The following is a 24,905-nucleotide window of genomic DNA, read 5'->3' as shown; positions in this document are numbered from 1 at the left end:
CGCTTCTAACCACTACACCAAACTGGCTCCCACTGGACTCAAACTTTGTTCAAATGACCGTGTTACATTGGTTGGGCTGAGAGCAATGATCCCTCTAAGCTGTGGAGTCTTGTGAGGAAAAACTCTACTTCGTGAGCTACTGGCATTAAAGTTTTGAGCGAGCGATTTGGCCACTGCACAAACTAGTTTGCTCTGGAGCCCTCCTTCCTGAGCTAAGGCAAAAATGTGTGAGCCGGAGGCTAAAAAACTGTGAGCCAGCTCACACTAACTCAGCTTAGAGGGAACACTGACTGAGCGTGGCCACGCTCCATGCGAGTGTAAGAAGCTTTGTATGAACCCAGTGCTGTGCCCCACGGACTCTCTTCCCCCCTGCTGGGAACCCCTGAAACGAAAGACAACCTGCTCTCAGAGCCAGTGTTGGATGGAGCCGTGGGCAAGTTCTCACCTGTGCATTCAAAATGAACCTTTGCCGCCAGTGCTTGGACACGCCCCAGGGGAGACAGCCGACAGAAGCCCCCAAAAGGTGGCTGGTTCGGAAGGAGGTCGATGGAGGCGTACCCCTCCTCCCCTGTGGCCAGATCTGTGATGTGGAAGGTGAAGGTGTATCCCTCGCCGTCCTTCAGGGCCCCCGGCCTCAAGACCAGATTCATCCCCACGTTTCCCGTCGACGTGGTGGTTCTGTCCAAGACCAGCGTCTTGTTTTTGAAGCTGTGGGCAGCCCACCGCTGTGCGGAGAAGAAGCAACAAGAAAGAAAAGGCCAAGGGAAAAACGTTTCAGTTTCATAATCTGAAAATTAAAGAGAAACTTCTGGTGTTTTTCAGACCAGGGAGGGGGAAAAAAAGGTTTCTACATTCAAGCTTCCAGTCGAATCTTTGGCTGAGGCCGCAGCACCGCTCCTCATGCGCCTGGGCCAAAAAGGACAGGAACGGGTCCAAGGCGTCTGATGGGAATACTTCCACCCTGTGATCCGCTTTTAGCCTCCTGCATTACATCACCCGCCCATGAAGCATTTCATAAGAGGGAACACAAAAACACAGGAAATAAAAAGTGGGTTGGCCTGGGATCTCTGTGGGATCTCGGAGGTTTGATCTGAAAGCTCCATGTTAGAGGCACCTGCCTGGCCTGGCAGAGAGAGACGAACATCAGAAGAGCCCCTGCTGGATTGGACCTGTGGTCCATCCAGTCCAGCATTCTGTCTCGCAAAGAGGCCAACTGGTTCCTCTGGAGGGCCGACCACAGGGCAGAGAGGCCAAGGCCTTCCCCTTATAAGGACATCAGAAGAGCCCTGCTGGATCAGACCAGGGAGGGTCCCTCTAGTCCAGCATCCCATCTCACACAGGGGCCAACCAGTTCCTCTGGAGGGCCAACAACAGGGCAGAAAGGCCGAGGCCTTCCCCTGAAAAGAGCTTAAGAAGAGCCCTGCTGGCTCACATCAGTGGTTCATCTAGTCCAGCGTCCTGTCTCACAAAGGGTCCAACCAGGTCCTCTGGAGGGCCAACAACAGGGCACAGAGGTAAAGGCCTTCATAAAAACATTAGAAGAGCCTTGTTGGATCAGACCAGTGGTCCATCTAGTCCAGCCTCCTGTCACACAGTGGCCAACAACAGGAAGGGCCAACAACAGGGCACAGAGGCCGAGCCCTTCTCCTGGTAAGAACAGAAGAAGAGCTCTGCTGGATCAGACCAGTGAGGGTCCCTCTAGTCCAGCATCCTGTCTCACATAGTAGCCAACCAGTTCTTCTGGAGGACCAACAACAGGGAGAGGGCCCAAGTCTTAGAAACATTATATTAAATTGTGGACTAGGGGTGCACCAGTCATCCTGTAACAGGCACACAAATTGTGCCAGGCTCTTCTCTGCTGACCCTGGAAGTCCCCTTACCCCCAGTTTGGAATTGTTTTGGCAGTTCAAGCAAGTCCCCTCCAGGTACACATAGGAGCTCCGGCTGACTTCATAGACAGACTGGGCTTTGCAGGAGACGCACTCCAAAGCCACGATGGGGACCGTCCCTTTCTTGATCAACACCTGGAAAAGAAAGCAAGGAGATGCCTAAGAACAGAAGAGAAGCCATGTTGGATCAGGCCGATGACCCATCCGGTCCAACACTCTGTGTCACACAGTGGCCAAAACCCAGGTGCCATCAGGAGGTCCACCAGCAGAGCCAGAACTCCAGAAGCCCTCCCACTGTGGCCCCCCCAAGCACCAAGAAGACAGAGCATCTCTGCCCCAGACACAAGAACACAAGAGAAGCCCTGTTGGAACAGGCCAGTGGCCCACCCAGTCCAACACTCTGTGTCACACAGTGGCCAAAACCCAGATGGCTCAGGCATCAAATGGGACAGGCACCCCTTTTCTCCAAAGCCAAGTTTCTCCACAGCCAATATGCTTTTCAGTAGTCACCAGAGAGACCACCTAAACTCCAAGCAACATCTCCATGGGGGGGGAGGGGGTTCCTGCTGGGACTGGAGCAGCCTTTTCCACACACACAAACCCCCCCCCCCAATAATTCTTGGCCATCTTTTTGACCTTGACGGCAACGTTTATGGGGTTAGGACGACCCCACACTCAACTTCTGGCGATGCCAGGCCCCAGCGAAGTCAGGCTGGCCACTGCCAGGGCCAGGGCGTTTTCAGTGGCGGCTCCTACCTGGTGGAACGAGCTCCCGGAGGAGATCTGGGCCCTGCGGGACCTTGCACAGTTCCGCAGGGCCTGTGAGATGGAGCTCTTCCGCCAGGCGTTTGAGTAGGAGCCGCCACTACCATCACAGCCTGGTCCTGGACGAGAGAACACCAAGGTCTCCCTGAGCAGACGACGCTGAGCTGGCGGGGCAGTTGCAATATGCCACCTTGTGGAAGAACAGAGCACTTTGTTAATAATAATGCTATTGTCCTGTTGAGTTTTTAAATGGTTTTAAAAATGTTTTATATTTGATACTGGCTTATGCCTGACTGTAAGCCTCCCTGAGCCCACGTTGCGGGGAGGGCGGGGTATAAATTAAACCTATAAATAAATAAATAAACTACATACATTATCTCCCTATTTCCTTCCTGTGCTTCCCCCCACATTGAGCGACCCCAAACTCCCCAGGGAAATGGGGAAGGGGTATTCGGTAGTGCCGGAAGAGAAAAATGGCCACCTTTCATTAAGACCCCCAAACTGAGATTTGCACAGGTTCCACCGGTTATTACGACTGCATCGTTTCATTGATAAATTTTCTGTCGTTTTACTGTTCGTCTCTGGAGAAATGCCATGTCTCTGGAGAAATGTCTCTGGAGCTGTCTCTGGAGAAATGCCATACGGATCTCCTTTTTTAAAAAATTAACTGGCTTCAAAGCCAGACAGGGCATCAATTTAAAAATAGCTTTTGATGTGTTCTGAGAGACGAAGGCCGTCCAGAGGAAAGATGGCAAATGGGATGGGGAGGGAAACCCACCGTCTCCAGCTGTTCTCCACATGGAATGGCTTTTCTAGTCCTCTCCCTGCTGTCCCGCGACCTCCCCCGCCCCATGCCATGTCTGCCACGGAGTTCTTCAAAAAATCTCTGCGCAAAAGTGCCACTGCAAGCTCTTCAGACCGATCGGCAATTTTGAATTATCACTCTGCACCAATGCTCCCTCTAAGATGTGGAGTCTTGTGAGCAAAAATTCTACTTCATAAGCAACTGGCATTCAAGTTGTGAGCGAGCGATTTGGCTCCTGCAGAAACTGATTTGCCCTGGAGCCATCGCTTCCTGAGCGGAGGCAAAAATGTGTGTAAAAGGTAAAGCAAAGGTTCCCTTGCTCGAAAGCCAGTCAAGTCCGACTCTAGGGTTGCGGTGCTCATCTCCGTTTCAAAGCCGAAGAGCCAGCGCTGTCCAAAGACGTTTCCGTGGTCATGTGGCCGGCATGACCCAACACCAAGGCGCACGGAACGCTGTTCCCTTCCCACCGAAGTGGTCCCTATTTATCTACTTGCAATTTCTCGCTTTCGAACTGCTAGGTTGGCAGGAGCTGGAACTAGTGATGGGAGCTCACTCCGTCATGCGGCAACCCGGGTCTCGAACTGCTGAACTACCGACCTTCCACAGCCTGCAGTTCAGCGTCTTAACCACTTGAGCCACCGCAGCTCCTCAAAAATGTGTGAGCCGGAGGCTAAAAAACTGCGAGCTAGCTCACACTAACTCAGCTTAGAAGGAACACTGCTCCGCACCTCCTAATCCCTCTCTAATCCCAACAGAATTCTGTGCTGCGTACACCCTCCTTGACTGAACAAGACCTATTCAACAGGAATAGGGGAAAAGGTGCATTTTTATAACCTAGCAGGCCCTCGAAAGAAACAGGACAGCCCTCGGCAGAGCAGGTTTCCGGCAGCCTTCGCAAATCCCCTGCCCGCAGCCGAAGCTTTGTTTTGCATTCATGAATGCGAGAGAGTGGGGAGAAGAGTACGGAATGTCCTTGAAAGACTATCAAATCCGACTGGGTCGCTTTCTCCCCCCCCCCTTCCCTTCCAGCCTCTTCTGCTTCCAAAAGGGGGGGGGGGAGGGAGGAGGGAGGGGAAGAGAAAAGATCAAGGCAGTTTCCACTCGACAGACGAAATGTGTGCGCCTTTCATTGCCAGCCCTCTCCGAAAAAGCGCACACACGGGTGATGGAAACCAGAAGGTCTGTTGGCTGTAGATGCCTCCTCTGCTGTTCGGTTTTTTTTTTTTTGTTCCCAGGCCCCCACCAATAGGCACGGTGATTAAAACACACACACACACACACACACAGGGGAGGAGGAACCCCTATCCCCCCCCCATCTCCGCCTGCTCTTTTTTCCATGGCAGCAGAGGAACAGTTACAGGAAAAGCTGGTAGTAGCGCCAGCAGCCAGCGCTGGCCTTCTCCTTCTACTCAAATTGCGAGAAGGGTGTGAAGAGCAAGACCAATCGGCAATTCTGAATGATCGCTCTGCACCAATGCTCCCTCTAAGCTGTGGAGTCCTCTGAGCAAAAATTCTACTTCATAAGCTACTGGCATTAAAGTTGTGAGCGAGCGATTTGGCTCCTGCATAAATGGGTTTGCTCTGGAGCCATCGCTCTTCCCCCGCCTCCTCCCCTGCATGCACCCCTAACCCCGTGCCACCCCTTTCCTAATCTCTTAGTGGCTCAGCCCTCTGTCTCAGTCCTATACCTCCCAGCTACTTCAGGGGCTGGGAAATACCTTTTTGAGAGGCCATCCCCAGAGGGCTGCCGTTGGTCCAGTCCTGAGCGGGGCCCAAAGCCAAGATGTTGTGGCTTGTGCGACAAACTTTTTTTTTCTGGTGGGGGCTGTGCAGGAAGGAAAGCCATTCAGCCAAGAGAAAGCTGTGACCAGAATAGATCTCTGAATTGCAAGCTGTCCACCCCTTGAGGTGACAGTTCTCAGCTGCCGGCCTAAGCAACCATTCTGATCAAAGGCCGGCATGTGGGGGTGAGGACTTCTAAAATTAAAGAAAGCTAACACTTAAGCAGAAAAACTCTCTTCAAGGAGACCAGTTTTTCTTGACACAGAGTGAGAAGGGGTCCTAGAGGCCACCTACTCCAACCCCCTTGCTCAGGGTGGGAATTAGTCAACGGCAGGACCCCAGGGAAGGGCAAGGTTGCTATTGCAGAGGCAGGCCATGGAAGGCCTCTTCTTCTTGTCTCTGCCCTGACACGGATGGCCCTCTGTTTGTCTCTTGCCTTGACCTGGATAGCCCAAGCTAGCCTGATCTCGTCAGATCTCGGAAGCTAAGCAGGTCCGGCCCTGGTCGGTACTTGGATGGGAGACCACCCAGGGAGTCCCGGGTTGCGACGCAGAGGCAGGCGATGGCAGAACCACCTCCGTCCGTCTCTTGCTTTGGAAACCCTACAGGCTCTCGATAAAGTTGGCTGTGACTTGAAAGCACTTCCCACCACCCCACTGACAGGGAGAACAGCACGAACTGCAAGTCTGTGTGTTTGTCTTTGTACAACAAGTACTTAGGATGGAAACTTTCTTCAGGAAAATATTCATCTGCTTTTCCCCAGGACACCGTGCCGAAGTACCCCCAACCACTGCAGGCTGAACACACAAAGCTGCCTTATACTGAATCTGACCGTTGATCCATCCACGTCAAAATTGTCTACTCAGACTGGCAGCAGCTCTCCAGGGTCTCAGGCGGTGGTCTTTTACTTCACCTACTGGCTGGTCCTATTTAACTGGAGATGCTGCCGGGGATTGAACCTGCGACCTTCTGCGTGCCAAGCAGATGCTCTACCGCTGAGCCACAGCCTCTCTTTATAGCTCTCCAGGGTCTCAGGCAGAGGTCTTTCCCATCACCTCCTGCCTGGTCCTTTTTAAGTGGAGATGCTGCCAGGGATTGAACCTGGGACCTTCTGCATGTCAAGCAGATGCTCTGCCACTGAGCACAGCCCCTCTTTATAGCTCTCCAGGATCTCAGGCAGAGGTCTTTCCTATCACCTCCTGCCTGGTCCTTTTTAAGTGGAGATGCTCCTGGGGACTGAACCTGGGACCTTCTGCATGCCAAGCAGAGGCTCTGCCACTGAGCCACAGCCCCTCTTTACAGCTCTCCAGGGTCTCAGGTGGAGATCTTTCCCATCACCTACTGCCTGGGCCTTTTTAACTGGAGGTGCCTGGGATTGAACCTGAGACCTTCTGCCTGCCAAGCAGATGCTCTACCGCTGAGCCACAGCCCCTCTTGACAGCTCTCCAGGGTCTCAGGCGGAGGTATTTCCCGTCACCTATTGCCTGGTCCTTTTAACTGGAGATGCCGGGGATCGAACCTGGGACCTTCTGCCAGCCAAGGAGAGGCTCTGCCACTGAGCCACGTCCCCTCCCTAGGTGCAGATCTGCTGTCTAGAAAAACTACAGATAAGGCTCCCATTATACGAACAGTTTGATTGGTGGCTTCGGGAGTCATCCCTGTTTTCCAGACTGTGAGGTCAAACGTGTATTCTACATCTGTTTCCAATATGGCTCGGGAAACGGTAACCACTCCTCCGGCGGCGCTGAAGTTCAGAGCACACCCTCCAGAAGAGCTCTGTGTGTGAAGAAGAGGGGGGCGGGGCAGGGGAGAAAGAAGGTTATTCAGCTCTTGACCTCAGATCAGAAGCCAGTGCCCTCCGGCGTTGGACCAAAGACCACTCCGAATGGGACCGTGTACTGCTTCTCCCTTATCCAGTGCCCCTCTCCCATAAAGCCTGCCGAAGAAAAGAGGTAAGGGGAAGGAGAGTGTTTCTCCCCCCCCCCAATTCACCCCACCCTCAGACCATCTCCCATTTGGGCTCCTTCCTTCTAGCTGACGTGGCACCTCTGGACACGGTACCGAAACCCACATACCTTCGAAGAACAATGTTATAAACGTGAAGGATATCAAAATAAAGATGAACCCCTCCTGTCACAGGCTAATCCTCTCCATTCTGAAAATGGGAGGTCCCGAGGCACAAATCTGGTGGGGAGCCAAATTCTCTGCTTGTGGATCTTTTGATTGCCAATTGAGGCTGTGGATCTGATAGCTGAGTGAACAGAAAAGGTCGTCTTGTCTTGGGTTGGCGCCTGGTCCCTTTCCTGGATTTGGTGTAGTGGTAGGAGCACGGATTCTAATCTGGGAGAACTGGGTTTGATTCCCCACTCCGCCACGTGCAGCTGTAGGGTGACCTTGGGTCAGTCACAAGTTCTCTCAGAGCTGTTCTCTCAAGGGCAGTTCTCAAAGAGCTCTTTCAGCCCTACCTACCTCACAGGGTGTCTGTTGTGGGAGGGGAAGGGAAAGGCGATGGTAAGCCACTCTGAGACTCCAAGTGAAGGGTGGGGTATAAATCCAATCTCTTCTTCTTCTTCATTTCTCCCTCCGTTGCTGACCCTCCAGAAAGCCAAAGAGTGGTCCAAACGTACAGCCCCTAGGGCAGCAGACGGCAAGGGAAGGATGATGGGGCCTGGATCTGCCATGTCTTCCCTTCTCTAAACGGCTCTTGGACAGAACTGGCTGCTGACCTAGATTCTCATCTTCGCTATGATAACATATTCAACTCCTGCCTCTAGCAGCAAAAGCAGGTTCCTAAGCCAGACTGCACTACACCGGAAAGCTATAACACAACTAGATTCGAGTCCAATAGCAGTTTAGAAACCAACACGGTTTTCAGGGTATGAGCTTACAAGAGAAGAAGAGGAGACTGGATTTATACTCTGTCCTGCACTCGGAGTCTCAGAGTGGCTTACAATCTCCTTTTCCTTCCCCTGTGAGGTACTGCTCTTGAGAGAACAGCTCTGAGAGAACTTGTGACTGACCCTAGGTCACACCAGCAGCTGCATGTGGAGGAGTGGGGGAATCAAACCCGGTTCTCCCAGATTAGGGTCCGCGCTCCTAACCACTACACCAAACTGGCTCTCAACGTTCCCTTCACCAGATAAGAAGAAGAACAGAGATTCCTGAACCCTTATATCACAGTCAGAAGGTGTGAGGGTTGTTACCACTTACCTTGGTGGATGACACACAGGTCCATCGGTAGTGCAACACCGTCTGCTCCCAGTCCTCGAGGTTAGGATCATAGGATTTCTCACCATCCAAGATTAAGTCTCGGGTGCTGGACCACACACGGTATGACCCCCCGTCGATGATGGGCACCAGCTTGTTGGGGACAACGGTCACATTGGCGAAAATGCTCTTGGACAGGGGTGTGTCTCTGAAACGGACCAGGAATTTGAAGCAGTAGTTCCCCAGGTCCAGGGCAAGCTTGGGAATGACCAGCTGGGGTCGGCTCATGTCTACGGCGGGCAAGCGGACTTTGTCGGTGCCGCTCAGCCACAGGCAGCTGGAGGCTCTGTAAATCTCCCACGCGTATTTCGTCCGGTACCGAAAACACCCCCGCAGGTCGATCTGTGCCTCCAGGTAATTCTTCTGCGACCGCTTCATGACCACCTGTGCAGGCAAGACCAGCTCCGCCTCCGGTTCCTCACACTCCAGCACTCGGACCGTGACCGTCAGATGGGTGATGGCAAAGCTGATGAGGTTGGTGGCATTCACCTCCACCAGGTATTCCCCCGGCCTCCGGTAGGTGTGGCCGGCGGATGCCATGATGCTCTTTTGTGCTGGAGAGCCGTCCCCAAACTGCCACCAAAACACAACCTGCCTTGCACTGGGCAACACTGACGCTTCGAACAAGGATGTCCGGTTGGCAAACGGTTCAACGGGCTTGAGAGAAAACTGCACTATTGGGTCCTGGACTTGGATTACTACGCTTACGTTCATGCTGCCCAAGCCATTGAAAGCGGTGAGATGGATCTCCAGCAACCCAGCAGCCTCTGGGGTATACGAAACACTCTTGCCTTCCAGGGCCACTTGGGAATGTCTCAGCTCCTCTTCTAAGGAAAACTGCCACAGATAAGACACCCGGGAACCCTTCCCAATCTCAGCTGTGAAATGCCTCTCCATCCCTGTTGGCGTGCCTGGCTCACAGCAGTCCGCAATCCGCAAGTCGGAGATGGGTTCCAGCACAATGATGTGGACCTCAACCTGGGCCACACTGACGAAGTTTTCCGCAGTGACCTTAACCCTGTAGTCTCCGACCTGGGCAAACGCATGGGTGAACCTGGAGGCGTTGAGTGCCACCATACGATCCCCGCCGATGCTCACCCCGTAGCTCACAGAAGACCCAGAAGACATTTCAATGACAAAGGAGACCTCTTCCCCGGGCTCCACCACTTCCTCACTCACGTGGAGCTGTAGACCCTGGATTGCATCTTGCACGGTGATATTGTGGCAAGCCGTTTCCCAGCTGACCTCGTTGGAAGCATTCAGATAGACGGAGAAGGATCCTGCTGTGGGGAACTCCAGAGCAACTCTCTGGCCCGTTATGGTTCTGTTCTGCGACTTCCACTTCCAAGCTACATCAGTCCCCCTTTCAAGTTCTCCGCGGAAGTTCACTACGGAGCCGGATCTGACATAACTCCCGTCTAGATTGACGGTCTGGATCTTCAAACCCACGATCGGCTCCTGGACAAATACGAGAAGTGTCGCGTTGGCAGAACCAAATTTGTTTTCCACTGTAACCATGATCACCTTGACACCGGGGCTTTGGAAAGAATAGGCGACGAAAGGGTTGGACGTGAGAAGAAGGATGCCCTCCTCTAGGTACCAAGTATATGCCAATCCGGTCCCTGTGGCGACGCTGATGCTTATATTAATGGAAACGTTGACTGCTGCAGGGTTAGGAGACGCAACGGGTTTCAGGACGCCGATTTGCTCAATGAACTCCAGTGTCTTGTTCACAGCCAGACTCCCCAGCATGTTCGTGGCTTTCAGGTGGATAACGTAGACGCCCGCTTCCATCACGAGCAAGGAGAAGGTCTTCCCTGTGAAAGTCTGTACAGGGTAGCCTTCTTTTAGGGCTGACCAGCTGTAGGAGATGTTGGTCCCTTCTCTCACTCCCGCCTGGAGCTGGAGCGTCTTGTTGGTGGGGAAGAAGGCGTCCTCCAGGAGGTCGCCGCTGGTCACCTGCAGCCCTTCGATCTGCTGCAAGACGTAGATGAAGATGCTGTCTTGCAAAGACCCGATCTCGTTCTCCGCCGTGACGATCACGTTGAAGGTCCCGATAGAGCGGAAGGTATAAGAGATGGTGGACGTTCCGGGGATCGGGGTGCATCTGTCACACAGGATCCAAGAGTACCGGATGGCTGTGCCGGCGAGTAAGGTGGCCGTGAAGCTCACAGAGCCGTTGAGCGGGACTATGGTCTTGCTGGCATTGATGGCCAGCCCTTGGAGACGCCTCTTTACTGTCACGTTGAGTCTCGCTTCGGTGTGGCTCACCTCATTCCATACTCTCAGGCTGAGGGCGTAAATGCCACTTTTGTTGTACGAGTGGGTGACGAATTTCCCCAGCTGGCTGGTGCCGTCCCCCAAATCCCACAGATAGCTCGCTTTGGTCCCAGTGACGTTGGCAGAAAACAGATAGATCTGGTTCAGCTCCAAGACCTTTGACCCGTTGGACTCAATCTTGGCTACCCCGACTGGCTCCAGGACTTTCACGATGGCTGTGTCGTTGTTGAAAGACACATTGTTGGACACCGTGACTGTGACTAAGTAGCTGCCCGGGGTTTTATACGTGTAGCTGACTTCCGTCCCGCCAAACCGAGCTGAGTCGTTGGCCCCAAAGTCCCAAAAGTAACGGTAGTTGTAAGGGGGCGAGGCTGCGACCTGGAACCTGCTCTCGTTGCCGAGCATGACAAAGGGTGGGCCGGACAGTGTGACGTTGGTGATCTCTGGTTCCACACACACTACGGTGTAATAGCTGACCTTGCTTGAGAGGACCAAAGAGAGCGAGAAGACACCGCTGCGGGTAAAGTTGTGTATCACCGTAGGGTCCCCGTCCACTGTCACGTTGGAGGAGCCGTCCCCAAAGGTCCAGTCAAAAATATAGTCAGCGGGGTCTCCTGAGACGTAAGCGGTCAGCTGTACTTCGGGGTGCTCCGCGATGCAAGAGGAAGGCTCGATCTTGAGGACCATCAGCACAAATATCTGGACGGCCACCGCCTGGGAAATGGAGTTGACCGGATTCGCCGCCGTCACGTTTATGGTGCAGTTGTCCTCTTCTAAATAGATGTGTTTCACGGACCCCACGGAACTTTCCAGCACTGTCCCGTCGCCCATATCGAATACCCAGGTGACGTTATCCCCCGTCTCCACGGAAGCGTTGATCTTGACCGGCGTGCGGAGCTCTATCGCTTTGTTCAAAGTCACCCGCAGCCCGCTGATCTCTTCAAAAACGCGGTACAGCTCGAACACCTCCACAGTGCTGATGGTGTTGTTGGCTTGTAAGCTGACATTGTACGTCCCTTTACGGCTGTAGGTGTGGACGATGGTAGGCTGGCTTTCCACAAACGCCGTGCAGCCATCGCCGAAATCCCAAGTGTAGGAGACCCCAAACCTGGAGGGAAGAGGGGAGGCTTCAAAACTGACAGGGTGACCCACAACCAGGACGTCTGTATTCGCTTCCATGGTCACGTCCAGCAGAAAAGTGTAGATGTGGACAGGGGTGGCATAGGTCAGGTTTTCAAACTCATTGAACACCGAAACAACTAAGGTATATTGGCCTATATTGGGAAAAAGAGAGAAAATGAGGGTAGACACCCTTCACGATAATGGAAACAGCAGCCATGAAATTGCCCCTAGCTACAATTCCTTTTGTTAGCATTCACATGATCGCTCCAAGCCACAATTCCTCTTGTGTTCTGCTGAACTTCCTTGTAAGGCTATCCCCGAGTCCCAGGGTCACTAACAAAAAGCCCTTCTTGCCAAGGTCGATCTCTTGCAATGATGGAATGCAGGGGTCATTTCGTAGAAAAAGAGGTGCGGGAGCTCATTAGCATAATTCATCAGCATACTCATTTGCATATGCCACACACACCCCTGGTATCACCGGAAGTGTGTCAGAAGGCAACACCCACCGCTCAGGCTCCACTGGATAGACTCTGGGTGGGGGGGGATGCGCAGATCGTTGTGCTCCTCGTGGCCCAGGGCTGCTGGGAGCAGGGGGCGGGGCTTTTTGCTTGTGCCCGCCCCCTGGGCTCTTTACTGCCAGAGCTGCGCTCCTGCAGGAAATGACCCCTGATGGAATGTGAAACCTCGTACCAGAAGCAGATTTTTCAAGGAAAACCGCTCAAAGACTAGTGCTTTTCTGTGTGAATTCACAGCACACTAAACGCTACAGGTTGGATCCTACTGATTGAGTCCACTAACGCAAGTGCTTTCTTCTGGCACAAGGGAACTTCTACTGGCAGAAGAGTGGCTTGCATCGACAGAGGACCCCTTGAAGCGGAGGAAACCACCACAGTGGAACAGGTCTGTCTGCTCCTGCTCTCTGTACAGGGAGTACCAGAGTTTTAAAAGCCAACAGGAGAATGCAGAATCAAGACAACCTTGGAAGGGCCGGCTTTCTCACTCTGCCAATCCACTTGCCATTATCAGTGAGCCAGATACTATTTAAGAATGTTTATTAATGTATTCATATTATGATGCTGAATAGTTTTGTGATCCGCCCTGAGCCCACCTGTGGGGAGAGCTGAATATAAGTTCAAAAATAAATAAAACAGATAAATAAAGAGCTGGAGGAAAGGGGGCAGCTCCCACAGTTGTAACGGATGCCGAAGCTTTTCTCACCTGGTTCTTGGTAGGTGTGCGACACATTGTGAGTGATCACCACCTGATGCACATTGGGATCCGGCATGAGGAAAGAATCATTATAAGGAGGCATAAACTGGGAAACAGCCTTGTCGCCGTCTCCAAAATCCCACCTGAGGAGAGAAGAAGATAACAGATGTTGACATGGACTCGCAGAGAAACAGAAGGACTACAGCCTTCAGTAGTGAGCTGAAGTTTTGCACAGATGAGAACGATCCACCGAAAAAGAAGACTAGCCATCGCACTCACAAGAACGTGGCATCCACGGCAGAGTCCACCATAACCACAGCGGACAGGTCCACAGTGCTGTTCTGAGGGACCAACGACGGGATTTCGGAGACCACCAGGTCCTTCATCTTGTTCATCTTCTCCACGGTGATGTTGTAGTCCACGGTGACATTGCTGACGTGGTTGGAGGCGGTGAGCTGCACAAAACGAAGGCAATTTTTTTTTGTCGTGCCTCAGATTCCCTCGTCGCAGAACCATAGTTAGTACAGATGTGGATATAACAATAACCATAGCAGACTTGGCATGTCTTGTTTGTGGAAAGAAACGTAAACCCACATTTGAATACAGGTATCCCATTCACAACTGCATAAGGGGCAGGCCCGTAGCCAGGATTTTGTGGCTTGTGGGGCAATTTTTTTTTCTGGTGTGGTTGAAGTTCTCAGTGCTGAAAGAAAAGCCAGAATTCGGAGTCTTCTCAAGCTGTCTGTTCTACACAGGTGTTCTTAACCATTTAACTATTGATCTCTAAATTGCAAGCTGTCAACCACTTTAGATGACAGTTCTCAGCTGCTGCAAGTTAATCACTTCTGCCAGCCAAAGCAACAATTCTGAGAACAAGCCGGCAGGTGGGGGTGATGACTTCTACAGTCAAGAAAGCCAACACTTAGGCAGAAAACCTCTCTGAAAGGAGACCAGTTTCTTGACACAGAGTTAGAAGGGATCCTAGAGGCCACCTACTCCAACCCCCTTTGCTCAGTGCGGGAATTAGTCAACTACAGCGCCCCACTCTGCTTAAAGGAGTGCATACCTTTAAAAAGTGTTTTAAAATGATTGGAAAAAGCATTTACAGGAGAAATTCTTGTGGGGCTGTGGCTTTAAGAAAGGGGGCAAAGCCCCCCAAAGCCCCACCGTAGCTACGGGCCTGGTCGGCCGTGCTCTGGCGAAACACACTGGAGGATCTCTGCAGCGATGCCCAGCTCCTCCAGCAGGACAGAATGAAGCAAGCAGTGAGGAGTCTCCGCTTACCGAGAGCTTGTACACAGCAGGGGTCTGGTACACAACCTTGAAGACGTTGTTGTAGAAAGTGAAGGAGGGTTTATCGTCCACCATCCACCTGAAGGTGACATCTGATCCGGCGTCCATCATGGGGACGTAGCTCTGAAATGGGTGGAAACAGCCGGCATGGCACTGAGAGAGGAAGAACATAGGCTGCTTTGCACAAATGCTCACCTGATCGCTAAGACTTTTGTCAGCCTCAGGCAGGACATCCAAGAGACACCAGTCGGGCTTCTGCCTCAACCAAAAAAGTGAAAGAGAAGCCAGCAGCTGGAGGTGAGAGGCTGCTGTTACACCAATGAGAGCCAGAGAGAAAAACAGGGAAATGGGTCTTGAGGACCATGCTTAGTGGGTGCAGATTAGTGGTCTCAGAGTCTTACAGGGCTGGGAAGGTAGGATTTCTGCATCCAGAGACATTTCAGTCAGGAAATCCAAAGAGAGCTGAATTCAGCGACTGAACATATTCACAATTTCCCTTCATTCTGCTTATGCTGCTCATAGAGTGGAACTGTATTGGGCAGTGAAGCCCCTACATGATGAAGATCTTTTTCAACCTCTCCTCCAATGTCCCCTCTAAGCTGAGCTGGTGTGAGCTAGCTCACAGTTTTTTTAGCCTCCAGCTCAGACATTTTTCTCTTAGCTCATGAAGGAGGGCTCCAGTGCAAACTCAATGTTGCAGTAGCCAAATCACTCGCTCACAACTTTGATGCCAGTAGCTCACAAAGTAGAATTTTTACTCACAGGACTGCGAAGAACTGCAGCAGACTCCTGTGTGAGTATTTATTTTAAATTCTGTATTTGGGGACAGAAATCTAAATGCATTTCAGTGCGAAATAGTCAATTTAGGTGGAGATATGTAACTAAGGGGCATGTGCTGTGATTGTAATTTTATGTCTTGAACTTTGCATAAGGAATTTCACTCTACACCGGGTTTGAAGGGAAAAAAGAGTGGTAGGCAGTGTTCCCTCTAAGCTGAGTTAGTGTGAGCTAGCTCACAGTTTTTTGGCCTCCAGCTCACACATTTTTGTCTACGCTCAGGAAGGATGGCTCCAGAGCAAACTAATTGATGCAGCAGCCAAATTGCTCGCTCACAACTTTCGTGCCAGTCGCTCACAAGGTAGAATCTTTGCTCGCAAGACCCCACAGATTAGAAGGAGCATTGGTCGTAGGAGATATGTTCAAGAAGACAGTAATAGAGATGAAGGAGGGAAAGATTAGAGTAGAAGTAGTTGGCGGTATGATTGATTTGGAGGAGCAATATCTCGATCAAGAACGTAAGTGGAGGAATGGAAACCATTTCTCAGTAAAGTTTGTTTGTCTGGGATAGATGTCCGATTGGAATAGTCTGGCTGTAATTTTTTCCCATTATTAAGTGATCCCAGATCTTTAAATACCATTCTGACAATGAGGCGATCGATGGTAGCTTCCAACGCCTTGCTAGTATCATCTGTCTAATCACATGCTTCGTCATGCCTGTTAAAACATTTGGTATGATTTGCGTGTGTAATCATATTTTGTTCCTATCTCGCATGAGATGTAATTCCCTTGTTATAGCAATAAAGGTTATTAAAATTAAAAAAATAAAAATAAATGCATTTCAGAAAATCGCCCTGTCCCCTCGCCCCCAGCATTCTGGTACCTTCCTGACAACTCACCACTCGTTTGTTCAGCAAGACTCGGGTTTCTGGGTCCGGGGTCGCACGGAGTCCTCGAATGGGCTCTTCGGCTTTCACCACAACACTGACGTTCTGGGAGCTCACGGCATTCTCCGCCCACAGCACGGTGGTGCTGAAGTTCAGCCCAATGCCATCAAGCACGATTACAGAGAACCAGGAGTCGTTGGTTTCTATGGCGCACTCCGCCGCCAGCAGAGCGACTGCAGGCGGACAGTGCCTTTCGAAGGGGAAGCTCTGGTTCCCCCCTAGCCAGCCGGCAGATGCGTTTTCCCCGGAAGAGATCTTCACCAGCAGCCAAGTGCTGTTGGTCGGCACGTAGATCTTGCCATCTTGAACTGCAGGGTAGACGACACGGAGGCCCTCCACGGGAGAAACAGCCCAGAAATGGCAGGACAGATTGGCGACGAAGACTCCGTTGTCTACCGTGGCTCTCACGGCGTAGGGGCCATAGCGACCCACACCAGAATTCTTTGGACTGATAATGGACACCGTCTCTTCAGATACATAGAGAACTCTGAGGAAGCATACAGAGTCGTTCCGCCCGCTGCTGGCTGTGTTGCGGGCAGGGAAGCCAGGGTCCCAGTCAGAAGAATTCAAAGTTAAGTAGCGGATTTGGTCCGATGGTGTCAGGCTCGGGCGGCAAAGAAGGAAGGCGCCAGGTCCCGCGTCATGTTGGATTCTCATGGTATCATTGGGCCTGACAAAAGTGTCTTTCCCTCTGAAAAGCAACTGCAAGAGAGAGACAGAAGGCACCGTGAGCCCAACGTTTTTGATCCAGTCCTTGCTGCAGGGGTCAACAAAGCACCTGTTGTGTAGTTCCTAGCTAAATACTGGGAGAAGGGGATTGCTGATTTAGAGATGTGAAGGCCCGGAAAAAAAACGGAAAAATTCGGGGGAAAACCAGTTTTTTCCCATTTTTTCCTGAAGCCTTTTTTGTTTTTTTTGAAAAAAATTGGAAAAATTGAAAAAAGAAAAGAAAAAAAATTGACTATGGAACATTTTATTTTAACATGATGAATAGAATATTTTAAGACAAGGTGTTCAAATATTTTCCAAATCATTTCTAAAATATATATATATGGTATCAGATTGATCTAATTTCTGTGCACTGAGGACAAGCAAGTCCTAGGTTACAAACTGAACTCTCCAATGCAAGAACAAGATGCATTTCTTCCTTTAGGAGGTGCGATTGTCAGAAGAAAATAAAAAGGTTTCAGTTTTGTTTTTGCATGTGGGTGGGTATTCTGTTTGTAATAATTGTTTGGATACACGGCCAGCATTTCGCATGATGTACTCTGCATATATATTAAATAAGCAAGGTGACAATATACATCCTTGTCGTACTCCTTTTCCTATGCTAAACCAATCAGTTGTTCCATATCCGGTTCTAACTGTCCCTTCTGGACCCTTATACAGGTTTCTCAAGAGACATGTGAGGTGCTCTGGTACTCCCATCTCTTTAAGGACCTGCCATAGTTTGTTATGATCCACACAGTCAAAGGCTTTAGCATAATAAGTGAAGCAGAAGTTTTTCTGGTACTCTCTTGCTTTCTCCATAATCCAGCGAATGTCGGCAATTCGATCTCTCGTTCCTCTACCTCTTTGAAATCCAGCTTGTACTTCTGGCAGTTCTCTATCCACGTACTGTTGAAGCCAAGCTTGTAGGATCTTGAGCATGACCTTGCTAGCGTTTGAAATGAGTGCAATTGTGCAATCGTTTGAACATTCCTTGGCATTGCCCTTCTTTTGGACTGGAATGTAAACTGATCTTTTCCAATCCTGTGGCCACTGTTGTGTTTTCCAAATTTGCTGGCAAATTGAGTGCAGCACTTTAACAGCATCATCTTTTAAGTCTTTGAATAGCTCAGCTGGCTACCCCAGTGAAAAGTGAGAACAACAGGAGGTAAGTCTTGGACAGTGCAGTGAAAAGGCCCTGCAGAATTGTTCAACTGTCAGGTTCACTTCACCAGTTTAAATGCTGTCACTTTATGCTCTGTTATTTTGAGTGCAAAACTGATACTTTATTTTAGATTTCCTCATGCCTGCAAAAAGGGGGGGGGGTGTCAAGGCAGAACTGATGCAGTTTCTAGTCTGTTGTTAGATTGGTGAAGTGAAAAAATTATAGGTCCAGAAGAAAGCTGAGAAAAAATGACCATGAACAACACAAAGGCTGGCTGTCCTGAGTATGATTTGTTCCGTCTTTGTTGTTTAGTGTTAGTACATATTCAAGGCTGCATTTGTCACTGATAGCATCTCAAGAACAACACTTATAGGTACTGGGGTTGGATAAGGACAAGTTTTTCATGGCAATCACCATATGTTTCTCAAGACTACATATTTTTAGTACAAATTTATTATTTGAGAAATGGCCATAATGTAGAACTGAAATAGATGAAAGCTCACTTTTGGTAACAATGTTGAAAGCATCTAAATGTGACTGTAAAATAAAGCTGTGTTGCAATATATCTTGACTAACAGCAGAAAAATAGTGAGATGATGTGGACTGAGTGTTAGACTTAGAACGATGAGACCTGGGTTCCAACTTTTGCTTGGCCATTAAAGTTCCTCTTAAAATTGGAATCATGAACTTCAAATCACATTTCTAGCCCTTTCATTTTGTTAAGCTGTAGATTGGTTGAAAAAGAATTAGTAATACAGAATTCTTGGAATACAGTTCAAGATGCTGCTTCAGTTGACTAGTTCTTCAAAGTGTGCTCTAAAATTCTCATGCAGTGCTTTCCTTTGAGTTACCTGTCATAAACTACTCAGATCTCTCTAATGTGAAAAAAACAAAATTGCTACATCTCTGTCACATCTTACAAGTGGTGTCTTCTGCTATGAAAGGCCATTGACTGATCTAACAGAATATGTAAAGGCTGATCCAGACAGAGAAAGAAGAGGAGGCTTCTCTCAGTCACTTAAACTCAGCCATCTCCATGTCCTGATCTAACATCCGGCCTTCAGCAGCAGAAAAGGATTATATGATCTTTTCACTTCATTTGTTTGTAATTACTGTGGGGCAGGGTAGAAACTTTTCATTGGGAAAGTTGCTCAGCAGTATCTGGTCCTGTTCATTAAGATATTGGCACCCTGGTTCCAAAACACTGGACATAAATCCTGTTGTGAATTAATGAATTTAAAACTATCCAGTACTTTAATCTAGTCTCAAATCAACTTTAGTTGATACCCATCTCAAAATACCCGCCTCTTCCCGTATGTTCCCCTGAGAGCGCTGCGATCTGGGAGCCTGGACCTTCTTCAGGTTCCGGGCCCACGAGTTATTAAGCTCACCCAAACCAGGGCCAGGGCTTTTTCGGTGGCGGCTCCTACCTGGTGGAATGAGCTCCCGGAGGAGATCAGGGCCCTGCGGGACCTAGTACAGTTCCGCAGGGCCTGCAAGACGGAGCTCTTCCGCCAGGCTTTTGAGTAGGAGCTGCCGAACAGATTATCTTTTATTTCCCAATATTTTTCTAAATAGTCCTTTAAATCTCTCCAGTCATTATAAAATTCTTCTGCTTCCCTGTTATTTAATTTTCTTGTCATTTTATCCATTTCAACTGCAAACAATAATTTCTTCATCCAATCTTCAATCTTCGGGACTTCTTGTTTCCAACATTGCGCATGAGTAACTCTAGCTGTTGTCACCATATACCACATCAAAGTTCGCTTAGCTACACTGACCTCTTCTAATTTCAGTCCCAAAAGCAAAAGTTCTGGCTCTTTTTTAAATGTATATTTTACAATCTTTTCCATCTCTAAATGGATTTGAGTCCAAAAGTTTTTTGCTTTTTCACAAGTCCACAGAGTAAAGCTCTTTTTTCCCTAAGCCCTTGAGCTGCTTCCACAAAAGTTTCCAGTTCCTATTCCCCCCCTCCCTCTACCTAGTTTGTGTGAGGACACGTGTCAACAAGCTGTCAAGAAACTTTCCCCCAACTCAACGTGGAGTAAGTTGGATAGTTCTGGCTGTAAGAAAAGTTAAGGGAAACCGCATACAAACAATTTTTAAGGCGTAATTTCTTTTTGCATGTGTGCGATTCACTTTTTTTATATATATAGGTCTTAAGTTGCCTTGTCTTATTGCAAGCCACCGCCAGGAGGTCTGTAGAGACAGCGAAGAAGGGGAAATATCTACAACAGGGGTCCCCAACCTTTTCAGCCTGCGGGCACATTGGGAATTCTGACACGGCACAGTGGGCAGAGCAACAAAATGGCTGCCACAAAATGTCTGCCACAAGTGTCAACCCCGCGCCCCGTTTCTCAGGCTTGGTTGCCATGGAGACCGAGGGGAGTGAGAAGAATGTCTACTTTCGCTTTTAGCCTCTTCTAGGTTGCTCTTGTTATCTCAGTCGGCCTAGGCAAGTAACCTTGCGCCCCAGCAGAGCCTGGTGTCATCTTTTCCCTGGGAACTATGAGCTGTTATTTCGGCGGGCCTCATGCTTAGGCGTGATTGGCCCCGGGCCATTAGGGTCCTGCTTGATTTAGGTATAATTGTTTGCTTCGCGCGCTTTCCCCAAGTTCTAACACAGAAGGTCAAGAGTATGGATCCTATCAATGTCTCGATAAACTTTATATTATTTTGAATGACGGTTGTTGGGAACTGATTTCTCCAGGGGGTCTGACAACAGGAGGCGGAGCCAGCCATAGAATCATTGCCACAGCTTAGCTTCAGTCGTACAGTGCAGATCCTTGCGCTGTGGTGGCAGCTGCTGCCAAATGCACCATTTTTTAAAAAAATCTGCACAGCCGATCAAGAGCCTTGCTGGGCAAAAGCCCGCCCTGGCCCCACCTGCTTCCTAAAAACACTTGGCAAGCACCAGAAAAGGTGTCAGCGGGAACCAGGGAACCCAGATTGGTAACCCCTGATCTACAACATCCCAGCTGGAAGTCCAAGCCCTTGGGTGCGGAAAGCATTCCTAGACAGGCAGGAAAATCACATTCTCCCCAAAGGTGGAGTAAAGGATGGCGGGGCAGTTTCAGAAGCCAGAGAAGATTTGTGGGGACACGGGTGGTGGTGGGGATGCACAGTAAAAGCTGCAAAACAGAATCACAGAAAAGGTTAAGAGGAAATAGTGCAAATGTACACAGTTTGCATAATTTCCACAGGGTGCAGAATCTGGCTTTCTGCGGCACACGATCCTGTTTGTTTTCTTTTGAAGACCACACACACACACGCACACACCCAGGCCTGGCCCTGACGGGGTCGAAGGCGCCACTTGCCTGGCGGCTTGTACTCGCAGACGTAGCTGTGCTTGGCCATGCAGAGGTCCGTGTTGCACTGGCCGGCGGGGCCCATCCGGACGCAGTGGTCGGCGTTGGATGGGTGTGGCTCTCCAGGGAGCCAGTTCTGGCAGCTCTGCAGGTCGAAGCCTTCTCCCTGCTGCCGGGGGCCGCCGGGGCCTGCCATGTCGTTGAACCCGATCCAGACGTCCAAGCTCCTTGGTGGGGGAAGAGAGGAAAAGGGGAGAGAGGGTTCATTAGAAAGTCACAAGGGCTGAGCGCGAGAACACTGGTAATCCTGCGACTGTCCTTTTGGTTTTAGTTTTTGTAACCCTACGAATGCATTTGTCTCTTACGGCCAGTGTTCCCTCTAAGCTGAGTTAGTGTGAGCTAACTCAGTTCTTTAGCCTCCGGCTCACACATTCTTATCTTAGCTCGGGAAGCACGGCTCCAGAGCAAACTAATTTATGCAGTAGCCACATCATTTGCTCACAACTTTAAAGCCAGTAGCTCACTAAGTAGAATTTTTGCTCACCAGACTCCACAGCTTAGAGGGAACATTGCTTACGGCCACTCTGAATGCTCCACAGTTAAGGTTTTCATCACAGTGATAACGTGTGTTTCTCTCGCAAGAGTTTCAGAAATTTAACGGCACGGCAAGAATAAATTATTTCACTCCCCGTCTGGCTCTAAGCCATCGGATTCTTTAAGGTGCCCCTGAGTATGAAATCGTAGCTTGATCCGACCACAGATTAAGCTGACGTCTGTCTGTGAAATGGGAGGTAATAATGTGGCTAAGCCCCCTGCAGCGAAATAAATTATTTTGTTACTCATGACAATAGAGATGAAGAAATATCAAAGATAAGCAGCTGGCAGGACAAAGGGATAACCTCTGAAGCCAAGCTCCAGCATCTGTAGCCCAGTCCTTACGCTTTCCCTCCCTCCTCTTTCCCAGAGGGCCCGGTAGCAGCCAACAATAAGACACCAGAAACAGGGCAAGAAATACCATCTCATCTTGGTCTAAAATTTCCCCTATGGGAAGAAACAAAATCCCAACCCCGCTCCCCTTCCCAGCATGAATAAAGGATAACAAACCATTAGACAAGTTTTTTACAGCCAATTCTAGATATAAGAACTACTAGTTTTTCCGTCCGATAAAAAGATCCTCAATATGAAAGGGCAGAAATGAGCAAGAGTCCAGTAGCCTCTTAGAGACTAAGGCAGGGGATGAGCTTTCACTGCTCACTGCTTCGGACAGATCAAGATGGGCAGCCGTGTTATTGTGTCAGTGGCAGCAGAAATGAGCAAGACTGACAAAATTTGTGGCAGGATAGAAGCTTTTGTGAGTCACTGCTGACCTCTTCAGGTACAACTAGAAGTGAAATGTATCTGAAGAAGTGAGCGGTGACTCACAAAAGCTCCAGAGTCCCTTGGACTGCAAGGAGATCAAATTAGTCAATCCTAAAAGAAATCAACCCTGACTGTTCCCTGGAAGGCCAGATACTGAAGGTGAAGCTCAAAGACTTTGGCCACACAATGAGAAGGGAGCACTCACTGGAGAAGACCCCGATGCTGGGAAAGATTGAAGGAAAAAGAAGACGGGGACGGCAAAGGGTGAGATGGTTAGACAGTGTGATCGATGCAACGAACATGAAATTAAGCAAACTCCGGAGCACGGCGGAAGACAGGAGGGCCTGGCGTGATGTGGTCCACAGGGTCGCGAAGAGTCAGACTTGACTGTGTGACTAAACAACAACAAGGTGTTCCTGGACTCTTGCTCATTTCTACTGCTACAGACACAATAGCGTAGCTACCCATCTTCATCTACCTCAATATGAAAGGGGTAAGACAAGGGGGAATTTCACATTACCCAGTTTCACCCGGTTTCAAGCCGGCAATCATCCGTTTTGAAGTGAACCGGTACAGGGCTGCCATTTCACACAGGGCTTGCCCCTACCGGAAATGAGCCGGATCAGAAGCGGTTTGGCATTTCAGACTTGCACCGCTTTGTTTTCCCGCCGTTTTCCTCCCGCGCGGGTGATCGATTTTTTTTTTAAAGTTCGATTTACAGCGCGATAGCAGTATAACAAAACACTCTATGCATTCCAATGGAATTGATATAATGCTATTCCTTTATACCGTCATAGCGTTATAGCGCTATAACACTATAAATCGAACGTTAAAAAAAACCAGCCGGAGATCGCCCGCGCAGGCGAAAAAAGGCGGGAAAAAAGCGTATCGGAACCGGGAGAGGGCACTGGAGACCACTTGGAAGTGGATGACAGGTAAAACGCTTCAGTCCCGGTTCCTAAACGGGACTGAAGCGTTTGTGTATGAAATGGCAAATAGATTCCGGAAGGGAACCGGTTCTCAAACGGGTTCTGTCTGAAATGACAGACCAGAACTTGTTTGAGAACCGGTTCCCTTCCGGAATCTATCGCCTGTCTGAAATTCCCCAAGGTCTGTCCTAGCACAGCGTTCACCAGGAATCATTTTGCCTGAGGCTGTGTTCTAAGAGACGTCTGGCAGGTATACCAGATTCTCTGGTCTGTCTTCTTCGCAATCTTCTGAGTGCTGGGTGGTTGAAAGAGCCATTAAGTTGCAGCTGATTTATGTCGAACCCGTAGGGTTTTCAAGGCAAGAGACTTCAGAATTGGTTTCCCATTGCCTGCCTCTGTGTAGCGACCCTTGAATTCCTCACTGGTCTCCCACCCAAGTACTAGCCAGGGTAGTACAAGAGTACCCTGCTTAGCTTCTGAGATCTGATGAGATCGGGCTAGCCTAGACCATTCAGGTCAGGTCAAGAATCAAATAGAGGTGGCTTGTGACTGCCTGGCTCTGCGTAGCAACCCTGGACTTCCTCAGTGGCCTCCCAACCAGGGCTATTTTGGGGCAGGAACACACAGGAACGGAGTTCCGGCTGGCTCCTGAGTTGGCCACACCCAGGAGGAACTCATTAGGATTGGCTACATTAGGGGTGTGTGGCCTAACATGCAAAGGAGTTCCTGCTACCAAAAAAGGCCCTGGGTTTTGACAACAAGGTAAACAGAATAAGAAGCAAAAGGTGGGTGTGGCTGGATGACCACACTTCTGGTAACATGGGGGTGCAGCCTAATATGCTAATGGGCTGTGCTGTCAAGTGTGTGGCCTAATATGCTAATGATGGTCTGCTGTTGGGTGTGGCCTATTATGCTAATGAGTTCCTGCTGGGTTTTTTCTACAAAAAAAGCCCTGCCTCCCAACCAAGTACTAACCAGGACCAATCCTGCTTAGCTTCCTTCTGGGTATTGGCTGATTTTATTTGGGTCTTCTTGACTGTGGCAGCTGCCTTGATTTGTTTCCCAGTTGTCAGTTTCTCTTAACTTGGGAGAATCTTTTGCAGTCGATGAGTTAGGTTATTATTCAGGTAGCTTCAGGGTCTTGACAACCGTGCACCCTTGATCTATGTTGTTTTGTTTTGTGTGCCTCTAACGCTGTCTTTGTAATTTAAATTCAGGCTGAATGGAAATCCCCCAAGCGGCATCTTATATTTGCTGCTACCAGCTTCTCTGTGACGGGTTTCACGGCTTGTCTCCCCCC

The 24,905-nt window shown here is 49.8% G+C and overlaps 1 protein-coding gene and 1 non-coding gene across 2 annotated transcripts in view; both read right to left on the bottom strand.

Moving 5' to 3' along the window:
• The window catches only part of PKD1 (polycystic kidney disease 1 (autosomal dominant)), a gene marked incomplete at its 5' end in the record, with an annotated part of 100,363 nt that overhangs the window by 56,104 nt on the left and 19,354 nt on the right, over positions 1–24,905 (bottom strand). The window contains 9 exons of the mRNA XM_015415598.1: positions 446–725; positions 1,881–2,024; positions 6,871–7,017; positions 8,452–12,062; positions 13,129–13,262; positions 13,399–13,574; positions 14,404–14,535; positions 16,089–16,838; positions 21,289–21,544. Of these exons, the coding sequence (XP_015271084.1) occupies positions 446–725; positions 1,881–2,024; positions 6,871–7,017; positions 8,452–12,062; positions 13,129–13,262; positions 13,399–13,574; positions 14,404–14,535; positions 16,089–16,838; positions 21,289–21,544 (5,630 nt within the window). The remainder of the gene's footprint in view (positions 1–445; positions 726–1,880; positions 2,025–6,870; positions 7,018–8,451; positions 12,063–13,128; positions 13,263–13,398; positions 13,575–14,403; positions 14,536–16,088; positions 16,839–21,288; positions 21,545–24,905) is intronic.
• Positions 6,322–6,392, bottom strand: TRNAV-GAC. The gene has a single exon. It is a non-coding gene; the product is annotated as a tRNA-Val (tRNA).

Source organism: Gekko japonicus, unplaced genomic scaffold (genome assembly GCF_001447785.1).
Source record: "Gekko japonicus isolate JY-2015 unplaced genomic scaffold, Gekko_japonicus_V1.1 scaffold2547, whole genome shotgun sequence".
In the NCBI taxonomy this organism is placed as follows: Eukaryota; Metazoa; Chordata; class Lepidosauria; order Squamata; family Gekkonidae; genus Gekko; species Gekko japonicus.
Note: the sequence above shows the minus strand (reverse complement) of the source record. Positions and strands in the feature narration are given on the sequence as shown.